At 40.4% G+C, this 27,500-nt stretch overlaps 1 protein-coding gene across 5 annotated transcripts in view; it reads right to left on the bottom strand.

The window, feature by feature from the left end:
• LOC128688147 (phosphatidylinositol-3,5-bisphosphate 3-phosphatase MTMR3) overlaps nucleotides 1-27,500 on the bottom strand; it is a gene marked incomplete at its 5' end in the record, with an annotated part of 289,396 nt that overhangs the window by 243,353 nt on the left and 18,543 nt on the right. For all 5 annotated transcript variants that reach the window (XR_011392521.1, XM_070089333.1, XM_070089331.1 and 2 more), the window contains 1 exon segment: nucleotides 16,376-16,566. Coding sequence is in view for 4 of the 5 variants with exons in the window: in XM_070089333.1 (XP_069945434.1) it covers nucleotides 16,376-16,566 (191 nt within the window).

The raw sequence follows: 27,500 nt of genomic DNA, 5'->3' as shown, positions 1-27,500 counted from the left end.
TTTGATTGAACTTTGTATAGAAAGGGGTTAAGTTATAGGTAATACATATTTTAAGAAAAAGAGGATAAATAAGTATACAAGATATGATGTAGGGCGAAATGACAGTAGTTTGTTGGATTATGTATTGGTAGATAAAAGACTGTTGAGTAGACTTCAGGATGTACATGTTTATAGAGGGGCCACAGATATATCAGATCACTTTCTAGTTGTAGCTACACTGAGAGTAAAAGGTAGATGGGATACAAGGAGAATAGAAGCATCAGGGAAGAGAGAGGTGAAGGTTTATAAACTAAAAGAGGAGGCAGTTAGGGTAAGATATAAACAGCTATTGGAGGATAGATGGGCTAATGAGAGCATAGGCAATGGGGTCGAAGAGGTATGGGGTAGGTTTAAAAATGTAGTGTTAGAGTGTTCAGCAGAAGTTTGTGGTTACAGGAAAGTGGGTGCGGGAGGGAAGAGGAGCGATTGGTGGAATGATGATGTAAAGAGAGTAGTAAGGGAGAAAAAGTTAGCATATGAGAAGTTTTTACAAAGTAGAAGTGATGCAAGGAGGGAAGAGTATATGGAGAAAAAGAGAGAGGTTAAGAGAGTGGTGAAGCAATGTAAAAAGAGAGCAAATGAGAGAGTGGGTGAGATGTTATCAACAAATTTTGTTGAAAATAAGAAAAAGTTTTGGAGTGAGATTAACAAGTTAAGAAAGCCTAGAGAACAAATGGATTTGTCAGTTAAAAATAGGAGAGGAGAGTTATTAAATGGAGAGTTAGAGGTATTGGGAAGATGGAGGGAATATTTTGAGGAATTGTTAAATGTTGATGAAGATAGGGAAGCTGTGATTTCATGTATAGGGCAAGGAGGAATAACATCTTGTAGGAGTGAGGAAGAGCCAGTTGTGAGTGTGGGGGAAGTTCGTGAGGCAGTAGGTAAAATGAAAGGGGGTAAGGCAGCCGGGATTGATGGGATAACGATAGAAATGTTAAAAGCAGGTGGGGATATAGTTTTGGAGTGGTTGGTGCAATTATTTAATAAATGTATGGAAGAGGGTAAGGTACCTAGGGATTGGCAGAGAGCATGCATAGTTCCTTTGTATAAAGGCAAAGGGGATAAAAGAGTGCAAAAATTATAGGGGGATAAGTCTGCTGAGTATACCTGGTAAAGTGTATGGTAGAGTTAATATTGAAAGAATTAAGAGTAAGACGGAGAATAGGATAGCAGATGAACAAGGAGGCTTTAGGAAAGGTAGGGGGTGTGTGGACCAGGTGTTTACAGTGAAACATAAGTGAACAGTATTTAGATAAGGCTAAAGAGGTCTTTGTGGCATTTATGGATTTGGAAAAGGCGTATGACAGGGTGGATAGGGGGGCAATGTGGCAGATGTTGCAAGTGTATGGTGTAGGAGGTTGGTTACTGAAAGCAGTGAAGAGTTTTTACGAGGATAGTGAGGCTCAAGTTAGAGTATGTAGGAAAGAGGGAAATTATTTCCCAGTAAAAGTAGGCCTTAGACAAGGATGTGTGATGTCACCGTGGTTGTTTAATATATTTATAGATGGGGTTGTAAGAGAAGTAAATGCGAGGGTCTTGACAAGAGGCGTGGAGTTAAAAGATAAAGAATCACACAAAGCGGGAGTTGTCACAGCTGCTCTTTGCTGATGACACTGTGCTCTTGGGAGATTCTGAAGAGAAGTTGCAGAGATTGGTGGACGAATTTGGTAGGGTGTGCAAAAGAAGAAAATTAAAGGTGAATACAGGAAAGAGTAAGGTTATGAGGATAACAAAAAGATTAGGTGATGAAAGATTGAATATCAGATTGGAGGGAGAGAGTATGGAGGAGGTGAATGTATTCAGATATTTGGGAGTGGACGTGTCAGCGGATGGGTCTATGAAAGATGAGGTGAATCATAGAATTGATGAGGGAAAAAGAGTGAGTGGTGCACTTAGGAGTCTGTGGAGACAAAGAACTTTGTCCTTGGAGGCAAAGAGGGGAATGTATGAGAGTATAGTTTTACCAACGCTCTTATATGGGTGTGAAGCATGGGTGATGAATGTTGCAGCGAGGAGAAGGCTGGAGGCAGTGGAGATGTCATGTCTGAGGGCAATGTGTGGTGTGAATATAATGCAGAGAATTCGTAGTTTGGAAGTTAGGAGGAGGTGCGGGATTACCAAAACTGTTGTCCAGAGGGCTGAGGAAGGGTTGTTGAGGTGGTTCGGACATGTAGAGAGAATGGAGCAAAACAGAATGACTTCAAGAGTGTATCAGTCTGTAGTGGAAGGAAGGCGGGGTAGGGGTCGGCCTAGGAAAGGTTGGAGAGAGGGGGTAAACGAGGTTCTGTGCGCGAGAGGCTTGGACTTCCAACAGGTATGCATGAGCGTGTTTGACAGGAGTGAATGGAGACAAATGGTTTTTAATACTTGACGTGCTGTTGGAGTGTGAGCAAAGTAACATTTATGAAGGGGTTCAGGGAAACCGGCAGGCCGGACTTGAGTCCTGGAGATGGGAAGTACAGTGCCTGCACTCTGAAGGAGGGGTGTTAATGTTGCAGTTTAAAAACTGTAGTGTAAAGCACCCTTCTGGCAAGACAGTGATGGAGTGAATGATGGTGGAAGTTTTTCTTTTTCGGGCCACCCTGCCTTGGTGGGAATCGGCCAGTGTGATAATAAATAAAAAATCACCTTACTCTTTTCTATGTTCACTTTCAACTTTCTACCTTTACACACATACTCAAACTCACCCACTAACCTTTGCAATTTTTCTTTAGAATCTCCCATAAGCACAGTATCATCAGCAAAAGGTAACTGTCAATTCCCATTTTGAATTTGATTCCCCATAATTTAATCCCACCCCTCTCCCGAAAAACCCTAGCATTTACTTCTTTTACAACCCCATCTATAAATATATTAAACAACCATGGTGACATTACACATCCCTGTCTAAGACCTACTTTTACCGGGAAGTATTCTCCCTCTCTTCTACACACCCTAACCTGAGCCTCACTATCCTCATAAAAGCTCTTTACAGCATTTAACAACTTACCACCTATTCCATATACTTGCAACATCTGCCACATTGCTCCTCGATCCACTATCATATGCCTTTTCTAAATCCATAAATGCAATAAAAACTTCCCTACCTTTATCTAAATACTGTTCACATATATGCTTCAATGTAAACACTTGATCTACACATCCCCTACCCACTCTGAAACCTCCCTGCTCATCCAAAATCCTACATTCTGTCTTACCTCTAATTCTTTCAATTATAACCCTACCGTATACTTTTCCTGGTATACTCAGTAAACTTATTCCTCTATAATTTTTACAATCTCTTTTGTCCCCTTTCCCTTTATATAAAGGGACTATTCATGCTCTCCGCCAATCCCTAGGTACCTTCCCCTCTTTCATACATTTATTAAACAAAAATACCAACCACTCCAACACTATATCCCCCCCTGCTTTTAACATTTCTGTCATGATCCCATCAGTTCCAGCTGCTTTACCCCTTTTCATTCTACGTAATGCCTCACTTACCTGCACCACACCTACATTCTGCTCTTCTTCACTCCTAAAAGATGGTATACCTCCCTGGCCAGTGCATGAAATTACCGCCTCCCTTTCTTCCTCAACATTTAAAAGTTCCTCAAAATATTCTCGCTATCTACCTAATACCTCCCTCTCCCCATCTACTAACTCCCCTACTCTGTTTTTAACTGACAAATCCATACTTTCCCTAGGCTTTCTTATCTTGATTAACTCACTCCAAAATTTTTTCTTATTTTCATTAAAATTTCTTGACAGTGCCTCTCCCACTCTTTCATCTGCTCTCCTTTTGCACTCTCACCACTCTCTTCACCTTTCTTTTACTCTCCATATACTCTGCTCTTCTTATAACACTTCTGCTTTGTAAAAACCTCTCGTAAGCTACCTTTTTCTCTTTTATCACACCCTTTACTTCATCATTCCACCAATCACTCCTCTTTCCTCCTGCCCCCACCCTCCTATAACCACAAACTTCTGCCCCACATTCTAATACTGCATTTTTACAACTATTCCAATCCTCTTCAACCCCCCCACTACTCATCTTGGCACTAGCCCACCTCTCTGCCAATAGTCGCTTATATCTCACCCGAACTTCCTCCTCCCTTAGTTTTTACACTTTCACCTCCCTCTTACTTGTTGTTGCCACCTTCCTCTTTTCCCATCTACCTCTTACTCTAACTGTAGCTACAACTAAATAATGATCCGATATATCAGTTGCCCCTCTATAAACATTTACATCCTGGAGCCTACCCATCAACCTTTTATCCACCAATACATAATCTAACAAACTACTTTCATTACGTGCTACAGCATACCTTGTATATTTATTTATCCTCCTTTTCATAAAATATGTATTACTTATTACCAAATTTCTTTCTACACATAGCTCAATTAAAGGCTCCCCATTTACATTTACCCCTGGCACCCCAAATTTACCTACTACTCCCTCCATAACATTTTTACCCACTTTAGCATTGAAATCCCCAACCACCATTACTCTCTCACTTGATTCAAAACTCCCCACGCATTCACTCAATATTTACCAGAATCTCTCTCTCTCCTCTACACTTCTCTCTTCTCCAGGTGCATACACGCTTACTATAACCCACTTTTCACATCCAATCTTTATTTTACTCCACATAATCCTTGAATTTATACATTTGTAGTCCCTCTTTTCCTGCCATAGCTTATCGTTCAACATTATTGCTACTCCTCCTTTAGCTCTAACTATTTGAAACTCCTGACCTAATCCCATTTATTCCTCTCCATTGAAACTCTCCCATCCCCTTCAGCTTTGTTACACTTAAAGCCAGGACATACAGTTTCTTCTCATTCATAACATCCACAATCATCTCTTTCTTATCATTTGCACAACATCCACGCACATTCAGATTTCCCACTTTGACAATTTTCTTCTTATTCTTTTTAGTAATCTTTACAGGAAAAGGGGTTACTAGCCCATTGTTCCCGGCATTTTAGTTGACTTTTACAACACGCATGGTTTACAGAGGAAAGGTTCTTATTCCACTTCCCCATGGATATAAAAGGAATAGTAATAAGACCAAGAACTATTAAGATAAAATCAAAGAAAACTCAGATGAGTGTGTATAAATAAACGTGTACATGTATGTGTAGTGTGACCTAAGTGTAAGTAGAAGTAGCATGACATGCCTGTAATCTTGCATATTTATGAGACAGACAAAAGACACCAGCAATCCTACCATCATGTAAAACAATTACAGGCTTTCGTTTTACACTCACTTGGCAGGACGGTAGTACCTCCCTGGGTGGTTGCTGTCAACCAACCTACTACAATAAACTGCTTAATGCCTCAAATGATGTAGTGGAAGTTTTAGCAGTAAAGATCGAGAACCAAAACCTAGTCATTGTGGTAGTCTACAAGCATCCGGATGCAACGTCCCAGCAATTCCAGGAACAGCTGTTATTGACCACTGTCTGGAAAATCTGCCAGCTCCTGCCTCCAACATCTTGCTCCTTGGGGATTTCAACTTAAGGCACCTAAAACGGAGGAATATAGCAAATAATGTTGTTGCAGTGATAACTCCAGGAAGCAGCTCTTACGAGAATTCACACACACACACACGAGCTTTAAACCCTTAAACGGTCTAAACATATATATACGTTCACTCGCTTAGCGCCCAAAATTTTTTGAGGGAAAAAAACTTTTCTTTTAAAAGGAAAAAAGAGCATATGGTACCAAGGCATCCCCAATTATTTTAATATGGCGCACAGTGAGTGCGCACACCCATTCTCTCATGTCTAGGTGACTCAGGCTTATTGTGGCAATGTTGAATGAATGTTAAAGAAAACGTATATATACGTTTGGGGCGCTACGCGCATGAACGTATATATACGTTTGGACCGTTTAAGGGTTAAATCTCTGCACAAAATTCAACTTAAACCAGCAAATAATAGAGCCTACTAGACTGGAGAATACACTAGACCTCATCTTCACTAACAATGATGATCTGATAAGAAATGTCACCATATCAAAAACAATAGTGCAAGACACCCAAAAGTATGAAAAAAAATTTTTTTTACCACAAAAAAATGTTAATTTTAGTACACACAAACTGAAAAAGGCATGCACAATTACATGACACTTACTTTTATTGAAGATCTGGTGATGATTGATGGGATGGGAGGAGGGGAGAGAGAGTGTTAGTGTTTAGAAGGGGAATCCCCTTCCATTAGGACTTGAGGTAGCAAGTCCTTTTCTGGGGTTACTTCCCTTCTTCTTTTAATGCCACTAAGACCAGCTTCAGAGTCACTGGACTTCTTTCGCACAACATATCTGTCCATAGTGGCCTGTACCTCTCGTTCCTTTATGATTTGTCTAAAGTGGTTCACAACAGTGTCATTGTAACAGTCACCAGCACGGCTTGCAATAGCTGTGTGAGGGTGATTTTCATCAAAAAAGGTTTGCACTTCAAGCCATTTTGCACACATTTCCTTAATCTTTGAAGTAGGCAATTCCTTCAATTTCTCTCTCCCCTCCTTTGAACCAGTTTCCCCAGGTCTGGCCTCTTGCTCTTGAAGTTGATCTATCAGCTCATCAGTGGTTAGTTCTTCATTGTCCTCCTCCACCAACTCTTCCACATCCTCCCCACTAACCTCCAACCCCAAGGACTTCCCCAATTCCACAATTGATTCCTCAACTGGTATACTACTCCTCTCAGGGTTAGCCTCAAACCCTTCAAAATCCCTTTTGTCTACACATTCTGGCCACAGTTTCTTCCAAGCAGAGTTCAAGGTTCTCTTAGTCACTCCCTCCCAAGCCTTACCTATAAGGTTTACACAATTGAGGATATTAAAGTGATCCTTCCAAAACTCTTTTAGAGTCAATCGAGTGTCTGTGGTCACTTCAAAGCACTTTTGAAACAGAGCTTTTGTGTACAGTTTCTTGAAGTTGGAAATGACCTGCTGGTCCATGGGCTGCAGGAGAGGAGTGGTATTAGGAGGCAAAAACTTCACCTTAATGAACCTCATGTCCCCATAAAGTCGCTCTGCCACGTCTGTAGGATGACCAGGGGCATTGTCTAACACCAGGAGGCACTTAAGGTCTAATTTCTTTTCAGTTAGGTAATCTTTCACATTGGGGGCAAATGCATGGTGTAACCAGTTATAGAAAAATTCCCTAGTGACCCATGCCTTACTGTTTGCCCTCCACAGCACACACAAATTATCCTTGAGGACATTCTTTTGCCTGAACGCTCTGGGAGTTTCAGAGTGATACACTAATAAAGGCTTAACTTTGCAATCACCACTAGCATTGGCACACATCAACAAAGTAAGCCTGTCTTTCATAGGCTTATGTCCTGGGAGTGCCTTTTCCTCCTGAGTAATGTAGGTCCTGCTTGGCATTTTCTTCCAGAACAGGCCTGTTTCATCACAATTAAACACTTGTTCAGGTTCCAATCCTTCAGTTTCTATGTACTCCTTGAATTCATGCACATATTTTTCAGCCGCTTTGTGGTCCGAACTGGCAGCCTCACCATGCCGTATCACACTATGGATGCCACTACGCTTCTTAAATCTCTCAAACCAACCTTTGCTGGCCTTAAATTCACTCACATCATCACTAGTTGCAGGCATTTTTTTAATTAAATCGTCATGCAACTTCCTAGCCTTTTCACATATGATCGCTTGAGAGACGCTATCTCCTGCTAGCTGTTTTTCATTTATCCACACCAATAAGAGTCTCTCAACATCTTCCATCACTTGCGATCTTTGTTTCGAAAACACAGTTAAACCTTTGGCAACAACAGCTTCCTTGATTGCCGTTTTCTTGCCCACAATAGAAGCGATGGTTGATTTTGGTTTCTTGTACAACCTGACCAGGTCGGTGATACGTACTCCACTTTCATACTTATCAATGATCTCTTTCTTCATTTCAATGGGTATTCTTACCCTTTGAGGTGTAGGGTTGGCACTAGAAGCTTTCTTGGGGCCCATGGTCACTTATTTTCCACAAACAGCACCGAAAACACTGTAATAATACGAAATATTCCGAGTGTATGCTTGAATGTTACCGCGGAGGCTGGCTGGTAAACAATGGGACGGGCGGCACATGTGAGGCTGGCTGAGGGCGCACATTGGACGCGTCTCAGACGAAGGTCGCTGAGCGGGTTTTTGTCCACTATGCGGGGCAAAATTTTAGCGAACAAAGCGTTCGCTATGCGGATTGTTCGCTATGCAAGGCGTTCGCTATGCGGGGGTCCACTGTACTCAGATCACAACATAACCGAGGTTCAGATATGTATGCACGGAGCTCCAGACCGACATAATGAGATTAGTCATGAGGGAGCCTTCATCAAATTCAACTTTAATAATAAGAACAAAGTGGGACCAAGTAAACCAAGTCCTAACCGATATAAGCTGGGAAGATAGACTAAGCAACACAGACCCCAACTTATGCCTAGAACAGATTAACTCGGTGGCACTCGATGTATGCTCAAGGCTTATTCCTTTAAGAAAAAGGAGGAATAGATGTAAAATAGAAAGACAGGCGCTCCCTTTACAGGCGACGAAAAAGAATAACCGAGCGGCTAAAAGAGGCCAATATATCTGAAATGCGTAGGGAGTCACTGGTCAGAGAAATAGCAAACATCCAACGTAAGCTAAAGAAATCTTATAGGAGTCAGGAATCGTGGGAAGAACTAAAAGCCATAAATGAAATCGAAAGAAACCCAAAGTATTTCTTTTCCTATGCTAAATCAAAGTCGAGAACAACGTCCAGTATTGGGCCCCTACTTAAACAAGATGGGTCCTACACAGATGACAGCAAGGAAATGAGTGAGCTACTCAAGTCCCAGTATGACTCAGTTTTTAGCAAGCCGTTAACCAGACGGAGTCGAAGATCAAAATGAATTTTTTATGAGAAAGCCACAGAATTTGGTTAACACAAGCCTATCTGATGTTATCCTGACACCAAATGACTTCGAACAGGCGATTAATGACATGCCCATGCACTCTGCCCCAGGGCCAGATTCCTGGAACTCCATGTTCATCAAGAACTGCAAGAAGCCCCTATCATGAGCTTTTACCATCCTATAGAGAGGGAGCATGGACACGGGGGGTCGTCCCACAGCTACTAAAAACAGACATAGCCCCACTCCACAAAGGGGGCAGTAAAGCAATAGCAAAGAACTACAGCCCAATATCACTAACATCCCATATCATAAAAATCTTTGGAAGGGTCCTAAGAAACAAGATCGCCACCCATCTAGAAACCCATCAATTACACAACCCAGGGCAATGTGGGTTTAGAGCAGGTCGCTCCTGTCTGTCTCAACTATTGGATCACTACGACAAGGTCCTAGATGCGCTAGAAGAAAAAAGAATGCAGATGTAATATATACAGACTTAGCAAAAGCCTTCGACAAGTGTGACCATGGCGTAATAGCGCACAAAATGCGTGCTAAAGGAATAACAGGAAAAGTTGGTAGATGGATCTATAATTTCCTCACAAACAGAACACAAAGAGTAATAGTCAAGAGAGTAAAGTCCGAGGTGGCTACAGTGAAAAGCTCTATTCCACAAAGCACAGTACTCGCTCCCATCTTGTTTCTCATCCTCATATCTGACATAGACAAGGATGTCAGCCACAGCACCGTGTCCTCCTTTGCAGATGACACCCGAATCTGCATGACAGTGTCTTCCATTGTAGACACTGCAAGGCTCCAGGTAGACATCAACCAAATCTTTCAATGGGCTGCAGAAAACAATATGAAGTTCAACGATGAGAAATTTCAATTACTACGAAATGGTAGACACGAGGAAATCAAAACTTCATCAGAGTACAAAACAAATTCTGGCCACAAAATAGAGCGAAAAACAAACGTCACAGACCTGGGAGTGATCATGTTGGAGGATCTCGCCTTCAAGGACCATAACATTATATCAATTGCAGCTGCTAGAAAAATGACAGGATGGATAATGAGAACCTTCAAAACTAGGGATGCCAAGCCCATGGTGACACTCTTCAGGTCGCTTGTTCTATCTAGGCTGGAATATTGCTGCACACTAACAGCACCTTTCAAGGCAGGTGAAATTGCTGACCTAGAAAATGTAGAGAACCTTCACGGCACGCATAACGGAGATAAAACACCTCAATTACTGGGAGCGCTTAAAGTTCCTGAACCTGTATTCCCTGGAATGCAGGCAGGAGAGATACACGATTATATACACCTGGAAAATCCTAGAGGGACTAGTGCCGAACTTGCACACGAAAATTACTCGCAACGAAAGTAAAAGACTTGGCAGACGATGCAACATCCCCCCAGTGAAAAGCAGGGGTGTCACTAGCACGTTAAGAGACAATACAGTAAGTGTCAGGGGCCCACGTCTATTCAACTGCCCCCCAGCATACATAAGGGGGATTACCAATAGACCCCTGGCAGTTTTCAAGCTGGCACTGGACAAGCACCTAAAGTCAGTACCTGACCAGCCGGGCTGTGGCTCATACGTTGGATTGCATGCAGCCAGCATTAACAGCCTGGTTGATCAGACTCTGATCCACCAGGAGGCCTGGTCACAGACCAGGCCGCGGGGGCGTTGACCCCCGGAACTCTCTCAAGGTAAACTCCAGGTGTAACAAAATCAATTACATATAAGGCAAGAAGCATATGTATCATCATCAGACTAGCACACAAGATCATCACAGCTAAACACCACTCCACTCACTATCAAACATTAACCAGGTGAAAAAGCAATTAAACCTAATTTCTACCTAGGGAGTTTTCAATGACTACACACACGTTTTTGTTACCCTTTGTATATTTAGAGTAACCAAGATCCCACGACCAAAATATTTTCAATACATGTATATGTTCTAAGTGATTGCATTTCTCGTCTATCTATTACCTGTCAGCATCATGTACCTTGATACCAATGTTGCTCTATCTTAGTGATATTTCTAAGAGAGCCCAAGACTGGAAATGGCAAGAGTAGAACCTGACTAGTAATGGCCAGTAGGCCTCTTGCAGTGTTTCTCTGACTACAAAAAAAAAAAAAATAAATAAAAAAAGTAAAACTAAAGGAGCAGGATAGTAAGGCTGCAGGCCCATGCAATTATGATCCTTCTCAAATCCAACCCTTCTAAGTCATGTTTGCCTACCCTATTTTTAAAGCTATCCAAGGTGTTTGCTTTAACCCGTAAACGGTCCAAACGTATATATACGTTCTTGCCACTAGCGCCCCAAACGTATATTTACGTTATATTTTTCCTGCCTCCAAATTTGGCACAATTGGCCCGAGATGCCTGGTCAGCACAGAATGGGTCTTAACACTCGGTGTGCACAGTATTAATAAACTCTGGGACCATTTAGTACCTTGTGGGAGCACCAGTTAAATTAAGCACCAGCTAGAGCAAAGAGCACAGCAAGCACCAAGGATTCACTGATGTCATGTCGTAGTAACACTCCTTTTTATGACGAAAGTGATGTTGACCCCAAGTTCAGTGGCTTTGAGGTGGATGTGGCCACAAGTGGTTGCAGAAATATAAAAAACTTTGATAAGAGCCCATACACAAATAACCCGCACATAAAAGAGAGAAGCTTATGACGACGTTTCAGTCCGACTTGGACCATTGACAAAGTCACACTGTGTGACTTTGTCAATGGTCCATGTCGGACCGAAACGTCGTCGTAAGCTTCTCTCTTTTATGTGCGGGTTATTTGTGTATCGTTCCAGTCACGGTATTGTGCCTTTCTGTTATTTATTTATAAGAGCCCATGTGCAACATTTCTGCAACACCCTTTCGATTTTGGTACCACAGATAGTCATCCTGCCAGAATGTCCTATAACCTATGCTCTAAGCAAAAAGAAAATTCTAGAACGTGTAATACGTGTTCGGCAGGCTGGCTGGCCAGCTGGCAGCTGGCTGGCTGTCTATCTCCATAAATAACAAAAAAGGCACAATACCGTGACTGGAACGATACACAAATAACCCGCACATAAAAGACAGAAGCATACGACGACGTTTCGGTCCGACTTGGACCATTGACAAAGTCACACAGCTTCTGTCTTTTATGTGCGGGTTATTTGTGTATTGTGTGTCTATCTCCATCTGTGTCTGTATCTATCTCTTTGTCTATATCTGTCTATCTTACAGTAACACATAAGTAAATACAATTATACAGTGTAAATTACCTAGGATAACCCCAAAAATCCATACAAAGTGCTATACTGTGCTTGTAGATAGTGATAGTGTGTAATACAAGTTGGTTCATGAGCAACTCTCAGAGAAGCAGACAAAGACAGACACACACAGGCAGACAGAGCTAGACAGACAGACATGTTTGTGTGTAACAGTGAAAATAAATAAAGCAAGGCAGTGTATGCTCATCAAATGTCACCCCTCATTAGTGGAGTGACAAGGGAATTTAATTATATTATTATTATTAATTATTATTATTATTATTATTATTATTATGCACTATCATCAAATGTCACTCAACTGCTTACCCTGTCAGCAATTGACACTCATCATAAACACCATGCTTCAAGAGGTTTCATATATACTCCAGCATGTTTAAAACATTGCTGGGACCTATAAATACTTCATATATATTTCTAGACAACAGTAAATGACCAAGGCAGTTGTAAATGTCCACCTGTCAGTGTGTTTGTGACAATTTGAGTACAATTTCAGTACCTAATATTAGTATCAGAACAAAGATTGGCTACAAAATCACAAGAACTATAAATTTTAATTTTTTTTTTTTCAACACGTCGGCCGTTTCCCACAGAGGCAGGGTGACCCCCCCCCCCCAAAAAAAAAAAAAAAAAAAAATTATATAAAATATAAAAATGAGAAAAAAAAGGTATATTGGCAACACTTCTCCAAGCTGCAGGACTATGCTGCCGTCAGGTAAGCATCCAGCGCCAACTTTGTGGCCTCGTGTCTCGCTAAGTACTGACCCTAAATTTTTTTTTATCCTATAACACTTAGAAAAATGTGCTCTTTATTTATATGTAAAAAAAAAAAAAAATTTTTTTGTTCAAAATATTCGGGGCACTGGGCGAGAGAACGTATATATACGTTTGGAACATTAATGGATTAACCCTCTGACTATTTACGTCGTATATATACATCTTACACGCCACTGTTTCTGACGTATTTAACTGGTAAACGGTCCAAGCAGATCTACATTCACATGTGTAGTGCTACAAAAGTAGATCTACATTTTTTTACACATTTTCAAATGTAAAAAAACAAAAAGAAGATTTACTTTTTTTACATACTTTCAAATGTTGAAAAAATGTATACGTACATACGTTTGGACCATTTACAGGTTAAACGCGTAAATTCTAGCGACTTCAAATCAAGCAGGAGAAAGCTGTTAGGCCCACATGTGAGACAATGGGTCTGTGTGGTCAGTGTGCACCACAAAAAAAACAATCCTGCAGCATGCAGTGCATAATGAGAAAAAAAAACTGCGTTTTTTTGGATTAAAACTCCGACTTTGAGGTGAATTTTCCAATAGTATTTATCGTTGTATTCTCGTTTCAAGGATCTCGGGTGATAAAATGGAAAACATATTACAGAAACAGATGATTTTCATTAATTTCACGATGAAAACGACCTTGAAATTGAGCTCAAAGTAGCAGAAATGTTCAATTTTTACCAATGTTCAGGAATAAACAAATTACACCACACATCCAATACACGTCAACTGGGGAGTCCAATATTATTTCATTAGTGCACTGATATTATTTATACCATTTTTACAATAATGAAGTGGTCTGCATAACAGTAAATTTTTTTTATTTTTTTTTGTATGAATAAAAAATCAAAATAGGAAGCAATAGTAATATAAGAGGGGCCTAGAGACGTGACTAATGAACAGAGGATATGTTATTTTAGTGCCAAGAATGTCTACATTGTTTATTCTGGACCCTATTTTGAAATTGGCATCTTTTTTAATTTGCGTGAAATTGGCCAAATTGCTAATTTCTGACCACTTTATTGGGTAGTTCAAATCGGTAGGTTTCTTGTACTCAACTGATGGAAAAAATGGGGTTCTAAAGAAATAGCTACGAGTTTGGTCAGCTGGAACAACGGAATTGGCCAAAAGCAGAGCTCAAAGTCGGCAAAATTGCCAATGTGTATATGTCGCCAAGACCGCTAACTTCGCGGAAGAGTACAGTGGACCCCCGGTTAACGATATTTTTTCACTCCAGAAGTATGTTCAGGTGCCAGTACTGACCGAATTTGTTCCCATAAGGAATATTGTGAAGTAGATTAGTCCATTTCAGACCCCCAAACATACACCTGCAAACGCACTTACATAAATACACTTACATAATTGGTCGCATTCAGAGGTGATCGTTATGCGGGGGTCCACTGTAATTCCGAGAGTTTTCGACGAAATTTCGTACTTTTGGTGTCATTACCATCGGTAAAAGATTCTCTATCATTTCATAAGAAAAAATAATTTTTTGTTTTTCCAAAACTTTTATGACATAGAATGACAGTTTCAGAAAGGGGCTTGTGACAGTCAATGGGTTAACCCCTTTCAGGGTCGACAGGCCCTCTCAGAGACTTGTTCTCAGGGTCGGCCAAATTTAAAAAAAAAAAATTCTTATGAAAAGATAGAGAATCTTTTCCCGCTCATAATGACACCAAAAGTATGAAATTTGATGGAAAACTTACGGAATTATGCTCTCGCGAAGTTAGCGGTCTCGATGATGTTTACGCATCGGCGATTTTGCCCACTTTGAGCCCTATTTTTGGCCAATTCCATTGTACTTGTCAACAAAAATCATAACTATTTTGCTAGAACTCCATTTTTTTTTCTATCGAATGAGTACAAGAAACCACCCATTTACTAATTTCAACTATCCAATACAGTGGTCAGAATTTAGCAATTTTGCCAATTTCACACAAATTTTAAAAGATGCCAATTTCCGAATAGGGTCCAGAATAAACAAGAAAGACATTCTTGGCACTAAAATAACATTTCCTCTGTTCATTAGTCACATCCCCATGCTCCTCTTACATTCTTTTGCTTCCCACTTTGAATTTTTATTTTCACAAAAAAATAGAAGATTTACTGTTATGCAGACTACTGCATTGGTGTAGAAATGGTATAAATAATATCAGCGCACTTGTGAAAGAATATTAGACTCGCCAGTTGACGTGTATTGGACGCATAGCATGATTTGTTTACTTTTAAACTTTGGTAAAAATTGAACATTTCTGCTACTTTGAGCTCAATTTCAAAGTACTTTTCTTTGTAAAACCAGTCAAAATCATCTCAATTTCTGTAATATGTCTTCCATTCTATAAAATGAGACCAGGAAAACTAGAATACAACAATAAATACCATATGAAAATACAGTGCAAAGTCACTGTTTTAATCCAAAAGCATGGTCAGTTTTTTTTTTCTCATTACGCACTGTGTGCGGAAGGATTTTTTTTATATTGCACACACTGACCACATAGACCCTTTCTTTCATATGTAGGTCTACCAGTTTTCTCTCACTAGATTTGAGGGCGCTAGAATTTAGGCATACTAGTGCATCAAAAACCCTGGCGCGTAAGCCATACTAGTACGGCCGAAACCCTGAAAGGGTTAAAGACCACCAGTACGTGGTACACTCACTAATGTCTGATTACCTTAAGTATTTTTTTTTAATGCTGACACTAAGCACTTGCTAGTTTCAGGGCCCCCAACTGCGGAGGGGCTAATTTCAGGGCCCAAGAACGCAGAGGGGCTAATTTCAGGGCCCAAGACCACGGAGGGGCTAATTTCAGGGCCCCCGACTGCGGACGGGCTAATTTCAGGGCCACCAACTGCGGAGAGGCTAATTTCAGGGCCCCCAACTGCGGACGGGCTAATTTCAGGGCCCCCGACTGCAGAGGGGCTAATTTCAGGGCCCCCGACTGCGGAGAGGCTAATTTCAGGGCCCCTGACTGCGGAGGGGCTAATTTCAGGGCCCCCGGCCATGGTGGGGCTAATTTCAGGGCCCCCCCCGACTGCAGACAGGCTAATTTCAGGGCCCCCAACTGCGGAGGGGCTAATTTCAGGGCTCCCAACTACGAAAGGGCTAATTTCAGGGCTTCCAAAAATGGAGGGGCTAATTTCAGGGCTCCCAACAGTGGAATTAAATTTGGGGCTTTTGACTGGATGAAGCAGTGGTGGAGGCAAACTCAATATACAGAGTAGGTATGGTAAGTCAAGAGGCCAGAAGTTAGTGATGCCAATCAAAATAGTCTAGGAAGTAGTAACTGGAGCTTTGTTTCCTGTGAAACACACACAGAAACAAACACAAACTGCATGTACATGTCTGAATCTTTCAAAGAGTCACAACTTACTTAGGAACATCTGGAGATGAAGATGCTAGCAGACGAAGAGAATGGTGAGACTTGCGGATGGTGTGAATGTTGGCAAGATTCATAAATTGAATCTCACATTGTGGGTAATACTCAGGACACTCGCACCCTCCACCACGGGCACGATTGGCCACAGCCGTGGTGTATGATCTGGCATCAACAATTAATACTTTCTGAAAACAAAAAGAAATACATACATGTATATACATTTTTTTTTTTCAACAAGTCGGCCATCTCCCACCGAGGCAGGGTGACAGAAAGAAAGAAAATACTTTCATCATCACTTAACACTTACACCTCACTCACACAATCACTGTTTTTGCAGAGGCGCCCAGAAACAACAGTTTAGAAGCATATATAAAGACATATATCCCACCAAACTGCCAATATCCCAAACCCCTCCTTTAAAGTGTAGGCATTGTACTTCCCATTTCCAGCACTCAAGTCCAGCTATATAAAAATAGCCAGTTTCCATGAATCCCTTCACTAAATATTACCCTGCTCACACTGCAACAGCTTGTCAGGTCACAAATACCATTAGTCTCCATTCACTCCTATTTAACATGCTCACGCATGCTTGCATGAAGTTCAAGCCCCTCGCCCACAAAACCTCCTTTACCCCCTCCCTCCAACCTTTTCGAGGACGACCCCTACCCCGCCTTCCTTCCCCCACAGATTTATACACTCTCCATGTCATTCTACTTTGATCTGCTCTCTCTCTAAATATCCATACCACCTCAACAACCCCTCATCAGCCCTCTGAATAATACTTTTATTAACTCCACACCTTCTCCTAATTTCCACACCCCGAATTCTCTGCATAATATTTACACCGCACATTGCCCTAAGACAGGACATCTCCACCGCCTCCAACTGCCTCCTCTCTGCAGCATTTACAACCTAAGCTTCACACCCATATAGGGGTGTTGGTACATTCTCTTCTTTGCCTCCACTGATAATGTTTTTTGTCTCCACGTATACCTCAATGCACCACTCACCTTTTTTCGTTCATCAATTCTATGGATAACCTCATCCTTCATACATCCATCTGCTGACATGTCAACTCCCAAATATCTGAAAACATTCACTTCTATACTCCTCCTCTCCAATTTGATATCCAATTTTTCTTTATCTAAATCATTTGATACCCTCATCACCTTACTCTTTTCTATGTTCACTTTCAACTTTCTACCTTTACACACTCCCAAACTCGTCTACTAACCTTTGAAACTTTTCTTTAGAATCTCCCATAAGCACAGTATAATCAGGAAAAAGCAACTGTGTCAATACCCATTTTGTATTTGATTCCCCATAATTTAATACCGCCCCTCTCCCCAATACCCTAGCATTTACTTCTTTTACAACCCCATCTATAAATATATTAAACAACCATGGTGACATTACACATACCTGTCTAAGACCTACTTTTACCAGGAAGTAGTCTCCCTCTCTTCTACACACCCCTACTTGAGCCTCACTATCATAAAAAGTCTTTACCACATTTAGTAACTTACTACCTATTCCATATACTTGCAACATCTGCAACAGTGTTCCCCTATTCACTATCATATGCCTTTTCTAAATCCATAAACGTAATGAAAACTTCCCTACCTCATCTAAATACTGTTCACATACATGCTTCAATGTAAACACTTGATCTGCACATCCCCTACCCACTCTAAAACCTTGCTGTTCATCCACAATCCTACATTCTGTCTTGCCCCTAATTCTTTGAATAATAACCCTACCATACACTTTTCCTGGTGTACTTGGTAAACTAATTTCTCTATAATTTTTACAATCTCTTTTGTCCCCTTCCCTTTATATAAAGGGACTATACATGCTCTCTGCCAATCCCTAGGTACCTTCCCCTCATTAATACATTCATAAAAATTTTTTTTTTTCCCAACAAGTTGGCCATCTCCCACCGAGGCAGGGTGACCCAAAAAAAAGAGAAAATCCCCAAAAAGAAAATACTTTCATCATCATTCAACACTTTCACCACACTTAAACATTATCACTGTTTTTGCAGAGGTGCTCAGAATACAACAGTTTAGAAGCATACACAAAGATACACAACATATCCCTCCAAACTGCCAATATCCCAAACCCCTCCTTTAAAGTGCAGGCACTGTACTTCCCATTTCCAGGACTCAAGTCCGACTATATGAAAATAACCGGTTTCCCTGAATCCCTTCACTAAATATTACCCTGCTCACACTCCAACAGATCGTCAGGTCCCAAGTACCATTCGTCTCCATTCACTCCTATCTAACACGCTCACGCACGCTTGCTTGAAGTCCAAGCCCCTTGCCCACAAAACCTCCTTTACCCCCTCTCTCCAACCCTTTCGAGGGTGACCCCTACCCCGCCTTCCTTCCCCTATAGATTTATATGCTCTCCATGTCATTCTACTTTGATCCATTCTCTCTAAATGACCAAACCACCTCAACAACCCCTCTTCTGCCCTCTGGCTAATGCTTTTATTAACTCCACACCTTTTCCTAATTTCCACACTCCGAATTTTCTGCATAATATTTACACCACACATTGCCCTTAAACAGGACATCTCCACTGCCTCCAACCGTCTCCTCGCTGTTGCATTTACCACCCAAGCTTCACACCCATATAAAAGTGTTGGTACTACTATACTTTCATACATTCCCTTCTTTGCCTCCATAGATAACGTTTTTTGACTGCACATATACCTCAACGCACCACTCACCTTTTTTCCCTCATCAATTCTATGATTAACCTCATCCTTCATAAATCCATCCGCCGACACGTCAACTCCCAAGTATCTGAAAACATTCACTTCCATACTCCTCCCCAATTTGATATCCAATTTTTCTTCATCTAAAAAATTTGATACCCTCATCACCTTACTCTTTTCTATGTTCACTTTCAACTTTCTACCTTTACACACATTCCCAAACTCATCCACTAACCTTTGCAATTTTTCTTTAGAATCTCCCATAAGCACAGTATCATCAGCAAAAAGTAACTGTCAATTCCCATTTTGAATTTGATTCCCCAAAATTTAATCCCACCCCTCTCCCGAACACCCTAGCATTTACTTCCTTTACAACCCCATCTATAAATATATTAAACAACCATGGTGACATTACACATCCCTGTCTAAGACCTACTTTTACCAGGAAGTAGTCTCCCTCTCCTACATACCCTAACCTGAGCCTATCGTCATAAAAACTCTTTACAGCATTTAATAACTTACCACCTATTCCATATACTTGCAACATCTGCCACATTGCTCCTTTATCCACTATCATATGCCTTTTCTAAATCCATAAATGCAATAAAAACTTCCCTACTTTTATCTAAATACTGTTCACATATATGCTTCAATGTAAACACGATCTACACATCCCCTACCCACTGAAACCTCCTTGCTCATCCGCAATCCTACATTATGTCTTACCTCTAATTCTTTCAATTATAACCCTACCGTACACTTTTCCTGGTATACTCAGTAAACTTATTCCTCTATAATTTTTACAATCTCTTTTGTCCCCCTTCCCTTTATATAAAGGGACTATACATGCTCTCCGCCAATCCCTAGGTACCTTCCCCTCTTTCATACATTTATTAAACAAAAGTACCAACCACTCCAACAATATATCCCCCCCTGGTTTTAACATTTCTGTCATGATCCCATCAGTTCCAGCTGCTTTACCCCCTTTCATTCTACGTAATGCCTCACTTACCTCCCCCACACTTACATTCTGCTCTTCTTCACTCCTAGAAGATGGTATACCTCCCTGACCAGTGCATGAAATTACTGCCTCTCTTTCTTCCTTAACATTTAAAAGTTCCTCAAAATATTCTCGCCATCTACCTAATACCTCCATCTCCCCATCTACTAACTCCCTTACTCTGTTTTTAACTGACAAATCCATACTTTCCCTAGGCTTTCTTAACTTGTTTAACTCACTCCAAAATTTTTTCTTGTTTTCATTAAAATTTCTTGACAGTGCCTCTCCCACTATCATCTGCTCTCCTTTTGCACTCTCTCTACCTTTCTTTTACTCTCCATATACTCTGCTCTTCTTGTAACACTTCTGCTTTGTAAAAACCTCTCATAAGCTACCTTTTTCTCTTTTATCACACCCTTTACTTCATCATTTCACCAATCACTCCTCTTTCCTCCTGCCCCCACCCTCCTATAACCACAAACTTCTGCCCCACATTCTAATACTGCATTTTTAAAACTATTCCAACCCGCTTCAACCCCCCCCCACCCCACTACTCATCTTTGCACTAGCCCACCTTTCTGCCAATAGTCGCTTATATCTCACCCGAACTTCCTCCTCCCTTAGTTTATACACTTTTACCTCCCTCTTACTTGTTGTTGCCACCTTCCTCTTTTCCCATCTACCTCTTACTCTAACTGTAGCTACAACTAAATAATGATCAGATATATCAGTTGCCCCTCTATAAACATGTACATCCTGGAGCCTACCCATCAACCACTAACACTATCCCCCCTGCTTTTAACATTTCGATCATGATCCCATCAGTTCCAACTGCTTTACCCCCTTTCATTCTACGTAATGCCTCACGCACCTCCCCCACACTCACATCCTTCTCTTCTTCACACCTAAAAGATGGTATACCTCTCTGGCCAATGCACGAAATTACCACCTCCCTTTCTTCGTCGACATTTAAAAGTTCCTCAAAATATTCCTGGTATCTACCCAATACCTTCATCTCCCCATCTATTAACTCTCCTACTGTTTTTAACTGACAAATCCATTCGTTCCCTAGGCTTTCTTAACTTGTTTAACTCCACTCAAAAATTTTTTCTTATTTTCATTAAAACGTCTTGAGAGTGCCTCTCCCACTATCGTCCGGTCTCCTTTTGCACTCTCTCACCACTCTCTTCACCTTTCTTTTATTCTCCATATACTCTACTCTTCTTATAACACTTCTGCTTTGTAAAAACCTCACATAAGCTACCTTTTTCTCTTATCACACCCTTTACTTCATCATTCCACCAATCACTCCTCTTTCCTCCTGCACCCACCCTCCTATAACCACAAACTTCTGCCACACATTCTAATACTACATTTTTAAAACCATTCCAACCCTCTTTAACCCCCCCCCCCCCCCACTACTTATACTTGCACTAGCCCACCTTTCTGTTAATAGTTGCTTATATCTCACCCAAACTTCCTCCTCCCTTAGTTTATACACTTTTACCTCTCTCTTACTTGTTGTCATTTTCCTTTTGTCCCATCTACCTCTTACTCTAACTGTAGCTACAACTAAATAATGATCCGATATATCAGTTGCCCCTCTATAAACATGTACGTCCTGGAGCCTACCCATCAACCTTTTATCCACCAATACAATCTAACAAACTACTTTCATTACATGCCATATCATACCTTATATATTTACTTATCCTCTTTTTCATAAAATATATATTACTTATTACCAAACCTCTTTCTACACATAGCTCAATTAAAGGCTCCCCATTTTCATTTGCCCTTGGCACCCCAAATTTACCTACTACTCCCTCCACAACATTTTTGCCCACTGTAGCATTGAAATCCCCAACCACAAGTACTCTCACACTTGGTTTAAAACTCCCCACGCATTCACTCAACATTTCCCAAAATCTCTCTCCTCTACACTTTTTTTTCTCCAGGTGCATAAATGTTTACTATAACCCACTTTTCACACCCAACCTTTAATTTACTCCACATAATCGTTGAATTAATAGATTTATACACCCTCTTTTCCTGTCATAGCTTATCCTTCAACATTATTGCTACTCCTTTATTTCTCTCCACTGAAACTCTCCCACCCCCTTCAGCTTTGTTTCACTTAAAGCCAGGACATCCAGCTTCTTCTCATTCATAACATCCACAATCATCTCTTTCTTATCATTCGCACAACATCCACACACATTCAGACATCCCACTTTGATAATTTTCTACTTATTCTTTTTAGTAATCTTTCTTTAACCCTTTGACTGTTTCACCCCCCTTTCTGAAACTGTCATTCTATGTCGTTCAGTTTTTGAAAAAAAAAATTATTTTTTCTTATGAAATGATAGAGAATCTTTTCCCGATAGTAATGACACCAAAAGTTCGAAATTTGGTCGAAAACTCGTGGAATTATGCTCCCGCGAAGTTAGTGGTCTCGGTGACATATGCGTATCGGCGATTTCGCCGACTTTGAGCCCTATTTTCAGCCAATTCCATTGTTGCACTTGATAAAACTCATAGCTATTTCTTTAGAACTCCATTTTATCTATCAGCTGAGTACAAGAAACCTCCCATTTACTAATTTGGACTACCAAATATGGTGGTCAGAAATTGGCAATTTGGCCAATTTCATGCAAACTAAAAAAGGTGCCAATTTCAAAATAGGGTCCAGAATAAACAAGGTAGACATTCATGGCACTAAAATAAAATATGCTCTGTTCATTAGTCATATCTCTAGGTCCCTCTTATATTATTGCTTTCTATTTTGATTTTTTATTCATACAAAAAAATACAAAATTTACTGTTATGCAGACTACTGCATTATTGTAAAAATGGTAGAAATAATATCAGTGCACTGGTGAAAGAATATTAGACTCCCCAGTTGACATGTATTGGACGTGTGGTGTGATTTATTTACTCCTGAACATTGGTAAAAATCGAACATTTCCGCTACTTTGAGGTCAGTTTCAAGGTCGTTTTCATCGTCAAAGTAATGAAAATCATCTCTATTTCTGTAATATGTTTTCCATTTTATCACCTAAGACCATGAGAACGCGAATACAACGATAAATACTATACGAAAATGCACCTCAAAGTCGGCGTTTTATTCCAAAAAAACGATAAGTTTTTTTTTTTCATTACGCAATGTGTGCTGCAGGATTTTTTTTATGTGGTGCACACTGACCACACAGACCCATTCTCTCACATGTGGGCCTACCAGCTTTCTCCCGCTTGATTTGAAGCCGCTAGAATTATCGATTATACATAAGTCAGAAACATTGGCTCGTAAGACGTATTTATACGTCGAAAACAGTCAAAGGGTTAAACACACCGGCCGTATCCCACCGAGGCGGGGTGGCCCAAAATAAAAAACGAAGGCTTCTCCTTTTACATATAGTAATATATACATGAGAAGAAGTTACTAGCCCCTTGCTCCCCGCATTTTAGTCGCCTCTTACAATATGCACGGCTTACAGGGGAAGAATTCTGTTCCACTTCCCCATGGAGGTAAGAGGGAATAAACAAGAAGAAAGAAAATAGAAGAAAACCAAGAGGGGTGTGTGTATATATATGCTTGTACATATAAATTATGGGAAATCAAATTCAAAATGGGAATTGACACAGTTACTTTTTGCTGATGATACTGTGCTTATGGGAGATTCTAAAGAAAAATTGCAAAGGTTAGTGGATGAGTTTGAGAATGTGTGTAAAGGTAGAAAGTTGAAAGTGAACATAGAAAAGAGTAAGGTGATGAGGGTGTCAAATGATTTAGATAAAGAAAAATTGGATATCAAATTGGGGAGGAGGAGTATGGAAGAAGTGAATGTTTTCAGATACTTGGGAGTTGACGTGTCAGCGGATGGATTTATGAAGGATGAGGTTAATCATAGAATTGATGAGGGAAAAAAGGCGAGTGGTGCGTTGAGGTATATGTGGAGTCAAAAAACGTTATCTATGGAGGCAAAGAAGGGAATGTATGAAAGTATAGTAGTACCAACACTCTTATATGGGTGTGAAGCTTGGGTGGTAAATGCAGCAGCGAGGAGATGGTTGGAGGCAGTGGAGATGTCCTGTTTAAGGGCAATGTGTGGTGTAAATATTATGCAGAAAATTCGGAGTGTGGAAATTAGGAGAAGGTGTGGAGTTAATAAAAGTATTAGTCAGAGGGCAGAAGAGGGGTTGTTGAGGTGGTTTGGTCATTTAGAGAGAATGGATCAAAGTAGAATGACATGGAAAGCATATAAATCTATAGGGGAAGGAAGGCGGGGTAGGGGTCGTCCTCGAAAGGGTTGGAGAGAGGGGGTAAAGGAGGTTTTGTGGGTAAGGGGCTTGGACTTCCAGCAAGCGTGCGTGAGCGTGTTAGATAGGAGTGAATGGAGACGAATGGTACTTGGGACCTGACGATCTGTTGGAGTGTGAGCAGGGTAATATTTAGTGAAGGGATTCAGGGAAACCGGTTATTTTCACATAGTCAGACTTGAGTCCTGGAAATGGGAAGTACAATGCCTGCACTTTAAAGGAGGGGTTTGGGAAATTGGCAGTTTGGAGGGATATGTTGTGTATCTTTATATGTGTATGCTTCTAGACTGTTGTATTCTGAGCACCTCTGCAAAAACAGTGATAATGTGTGAGTGTGGTGAAAGTGTTGAATGATGATGAAAGTATTTTCTTTTTGGGGATTTTCTTTCTTTTTTGGGTCACCCTGCCTCGGTGGGAGACGGCCGACTTGTTGGAGGGGGGGAAACATGTATGTGTAGTGTGACCTAAGTGTACGTAGAAGTAGCAAGATGTACCTGTAATCTTGCATATTTATGAGACAGACAAAAGACACCAGCAATCCTACCATCACGTAAAACAATTACAGGCTTTTGTTTTGCACTCACTTGGCAGAACAGTAGTACCACCCTGGGTGGTTGCTGTCTACCAACCTACTAAAGGAGAGGTTCGGGATATTAGTAGTTTGGAGGGATATGTTGTGTATCTTTATACGTATATGCTTCTAAATTGTCGTGTTCTGAGTACCTCTGCAAAAACAGTGATTATGTGTGAGTGAGGTGAAAGTGTTGAATGATGAAAGCATTTTCTTTTTGGGGATTTTCTTTCTTTTTGGGTCACCCTGCCTCAGTTGGAGACAGCCGACTTGTTAAAAAAAATATACATACACACCTACCATCCGACTTACGACCAAGTTCAGTTCCGAGAAACCGGTCGTAAGTCAAACTTTACTACTGAATATCAACAAAACATTTTTGTAATGAATATTTTATCATTTTATTTTGGTATTTCATGTTTTACGCTGCCTGTAGAGAGAATTTGTTATCATTCTAACTGTAGCCTTTTGTTGGGTAATTAGTGGTCTGAGATGGTTAGTTGTTGTTGAGCCCCATGCACAAATTCCATAGGTGAGATAGGGGTAAATAAGAAGAGTGATAAAGGCCAAGAGGGCTGACTGTGGAACATAGTACCGTATCTTCGATAGTATGCCTACAGTCTTGGAAATTTTCTTAGAAATTTGTTGTATATGTGTATGAAATTTGAGTCTATTATCGAGGTGGATTCCTAAGAATTTTCCCTCTGTTAGCTTTGTGATAGGGGATCCGTTTATCGTTGTGTTAAGAGGTACATCTGTAGCTCTGCTACCAAACTGAATGAAGTAGGTTTTGTCAATGTTTAGTGTAAGTTTGTTAGTCCTCATCCAAGTAGATATTTTCTGTAATTCGGTGTTTACAGTATTGGCTAGCGTGACTGGGCTCGGGTGAGAGAAGACGTATGTGGTGTCATCTGTAAAAAGTGTGGGTTTGAGTAATTGCGAAGCATTTGGTAGGTCATTTATGTATAGGAGAAAGAGAAGAGGGCCAAGGACACTTCCCTGTGGGACACCAACTGTAATTGGTTGTGCGGAAGAGCTTGCCCCATTTGCGTACAAATAGAGCAAAGTGTGATACAAGCACTGAAGAGAATTCAGACACAGATGCCTCGGCACACAACTCTCCTTTTTCCCTTTGTCTATTTTACGGTTCATCTCATCTTTCATGGATTCATCAACTGGGTTTATGTCCAAATATCTAAATACATTCAATTCCTCCACATGACCTACTTCCAATGAATAAACTTAGTGATTCATCACCTTGCTGTTTTCTATATTCACTTTGTTTCTTTCTTTTACATACTCTCAAATTTATATAACCATAGCAACTTCTCTTCAGAATCTGCCAAAAAAGTGCATCATCAGCAAAGAACTCTTGAAAACTTCAGTTTCATACCGAATTCAATTTCTTAATTTCACACCCCTTCCTGATATCCTAGCATTCATTTTTTCTTATTTTTTTTTTTTTTTTTTTTTTTTTTATTATCACACTGGCCGATTCCCACCAAGGCAGGGTGGCCCGAAAAAGAAAAACTTTCACCATCATTCACTCCATCACTGTCTTGCCAGAAGGGTGCTTTACACTACAGTTTTTAAACTGCAACATTAACACCCCTCCTTCAGAGTGCAGGCACTGTACTTCCCATCTCCAGGACTCAAGTCCGGCCAGCCGGTTTCCCTGAACCCCTTCATAACTTTCTTTTATAACTGTTAAATAACCATGATCCTTTCTTAGGTATCCTAACCTGATCCCTCACTCACTCACTCTGCATGAAAATTAACTGTTTTGAATCATTTACCACCTATTCCCAGCACTTGCAACACCTGCCAAACTGCTCCTATATCCACTCAATTATAAGCCTTACCTAAAGCCATAACTGGAACAATGCCTTACCTAAAGCCATAACTGGAACAATGCCTTACCTAAAGCCATAACTGGAACAATGCCTTACCTAAAGCCATAACTGGAACAATGCCTTACCTAAAGCCATAACTGGAACAATGCCTTACCTAAAGCCATAACTGGAACAATGCCTTACCTAAAGCCATAACTGGAACAATGCCTTACCTAAAGCCATAACTGGAACAATGCCTTATCTAAATCCACAAATTGGACAATAATAATTCTACAGTATACTTTACCCAGTATACTCAATTGATTTACTTCCCTATAATTTTTAGTCTTTCCCTTTCATTCCTATACAGAGGAGCTATGTAATTTTCTGCCGCCCATGTTTAGGCACTTTCCTTTCATACATATTTTAAACACACACCAACTATGCCAGACTATATTCTTTGTTAATTTCTATATCAATCTCATCTACCACAGCTGCTTTACCCCTTCAATGAGTATCATCCAAACTAATATCCTGTGAGAGTAATTTCATATCAGTAACCAAAAATGATCAACATTTATTATTTTCAGTAAAAAAAATAAGTTACCAATATTTATCCATATGCAAAATATGCCTATAGTTAACTAGATAGATTTTTTAGATTTTGCCAC

This window comes from Cherax quadricarinatus, chromosome 2 (assembly GCF_038502225.1).
Source record: "Cherax quadricarinatus isolate ZL_2023a chromosome 2, ASM3850222v1, whole genome shotgun sequence".
NCBI classification, from domain to species: Eukaryota; Metazoa; Arthropoda; class Malacostraca; order Decapoda; family Parastacidae; genus Cherax; species Cherax quadricarinatus.
This window is presented reverse-complemented; position numbering and strand designations above follow the sequence as displayed.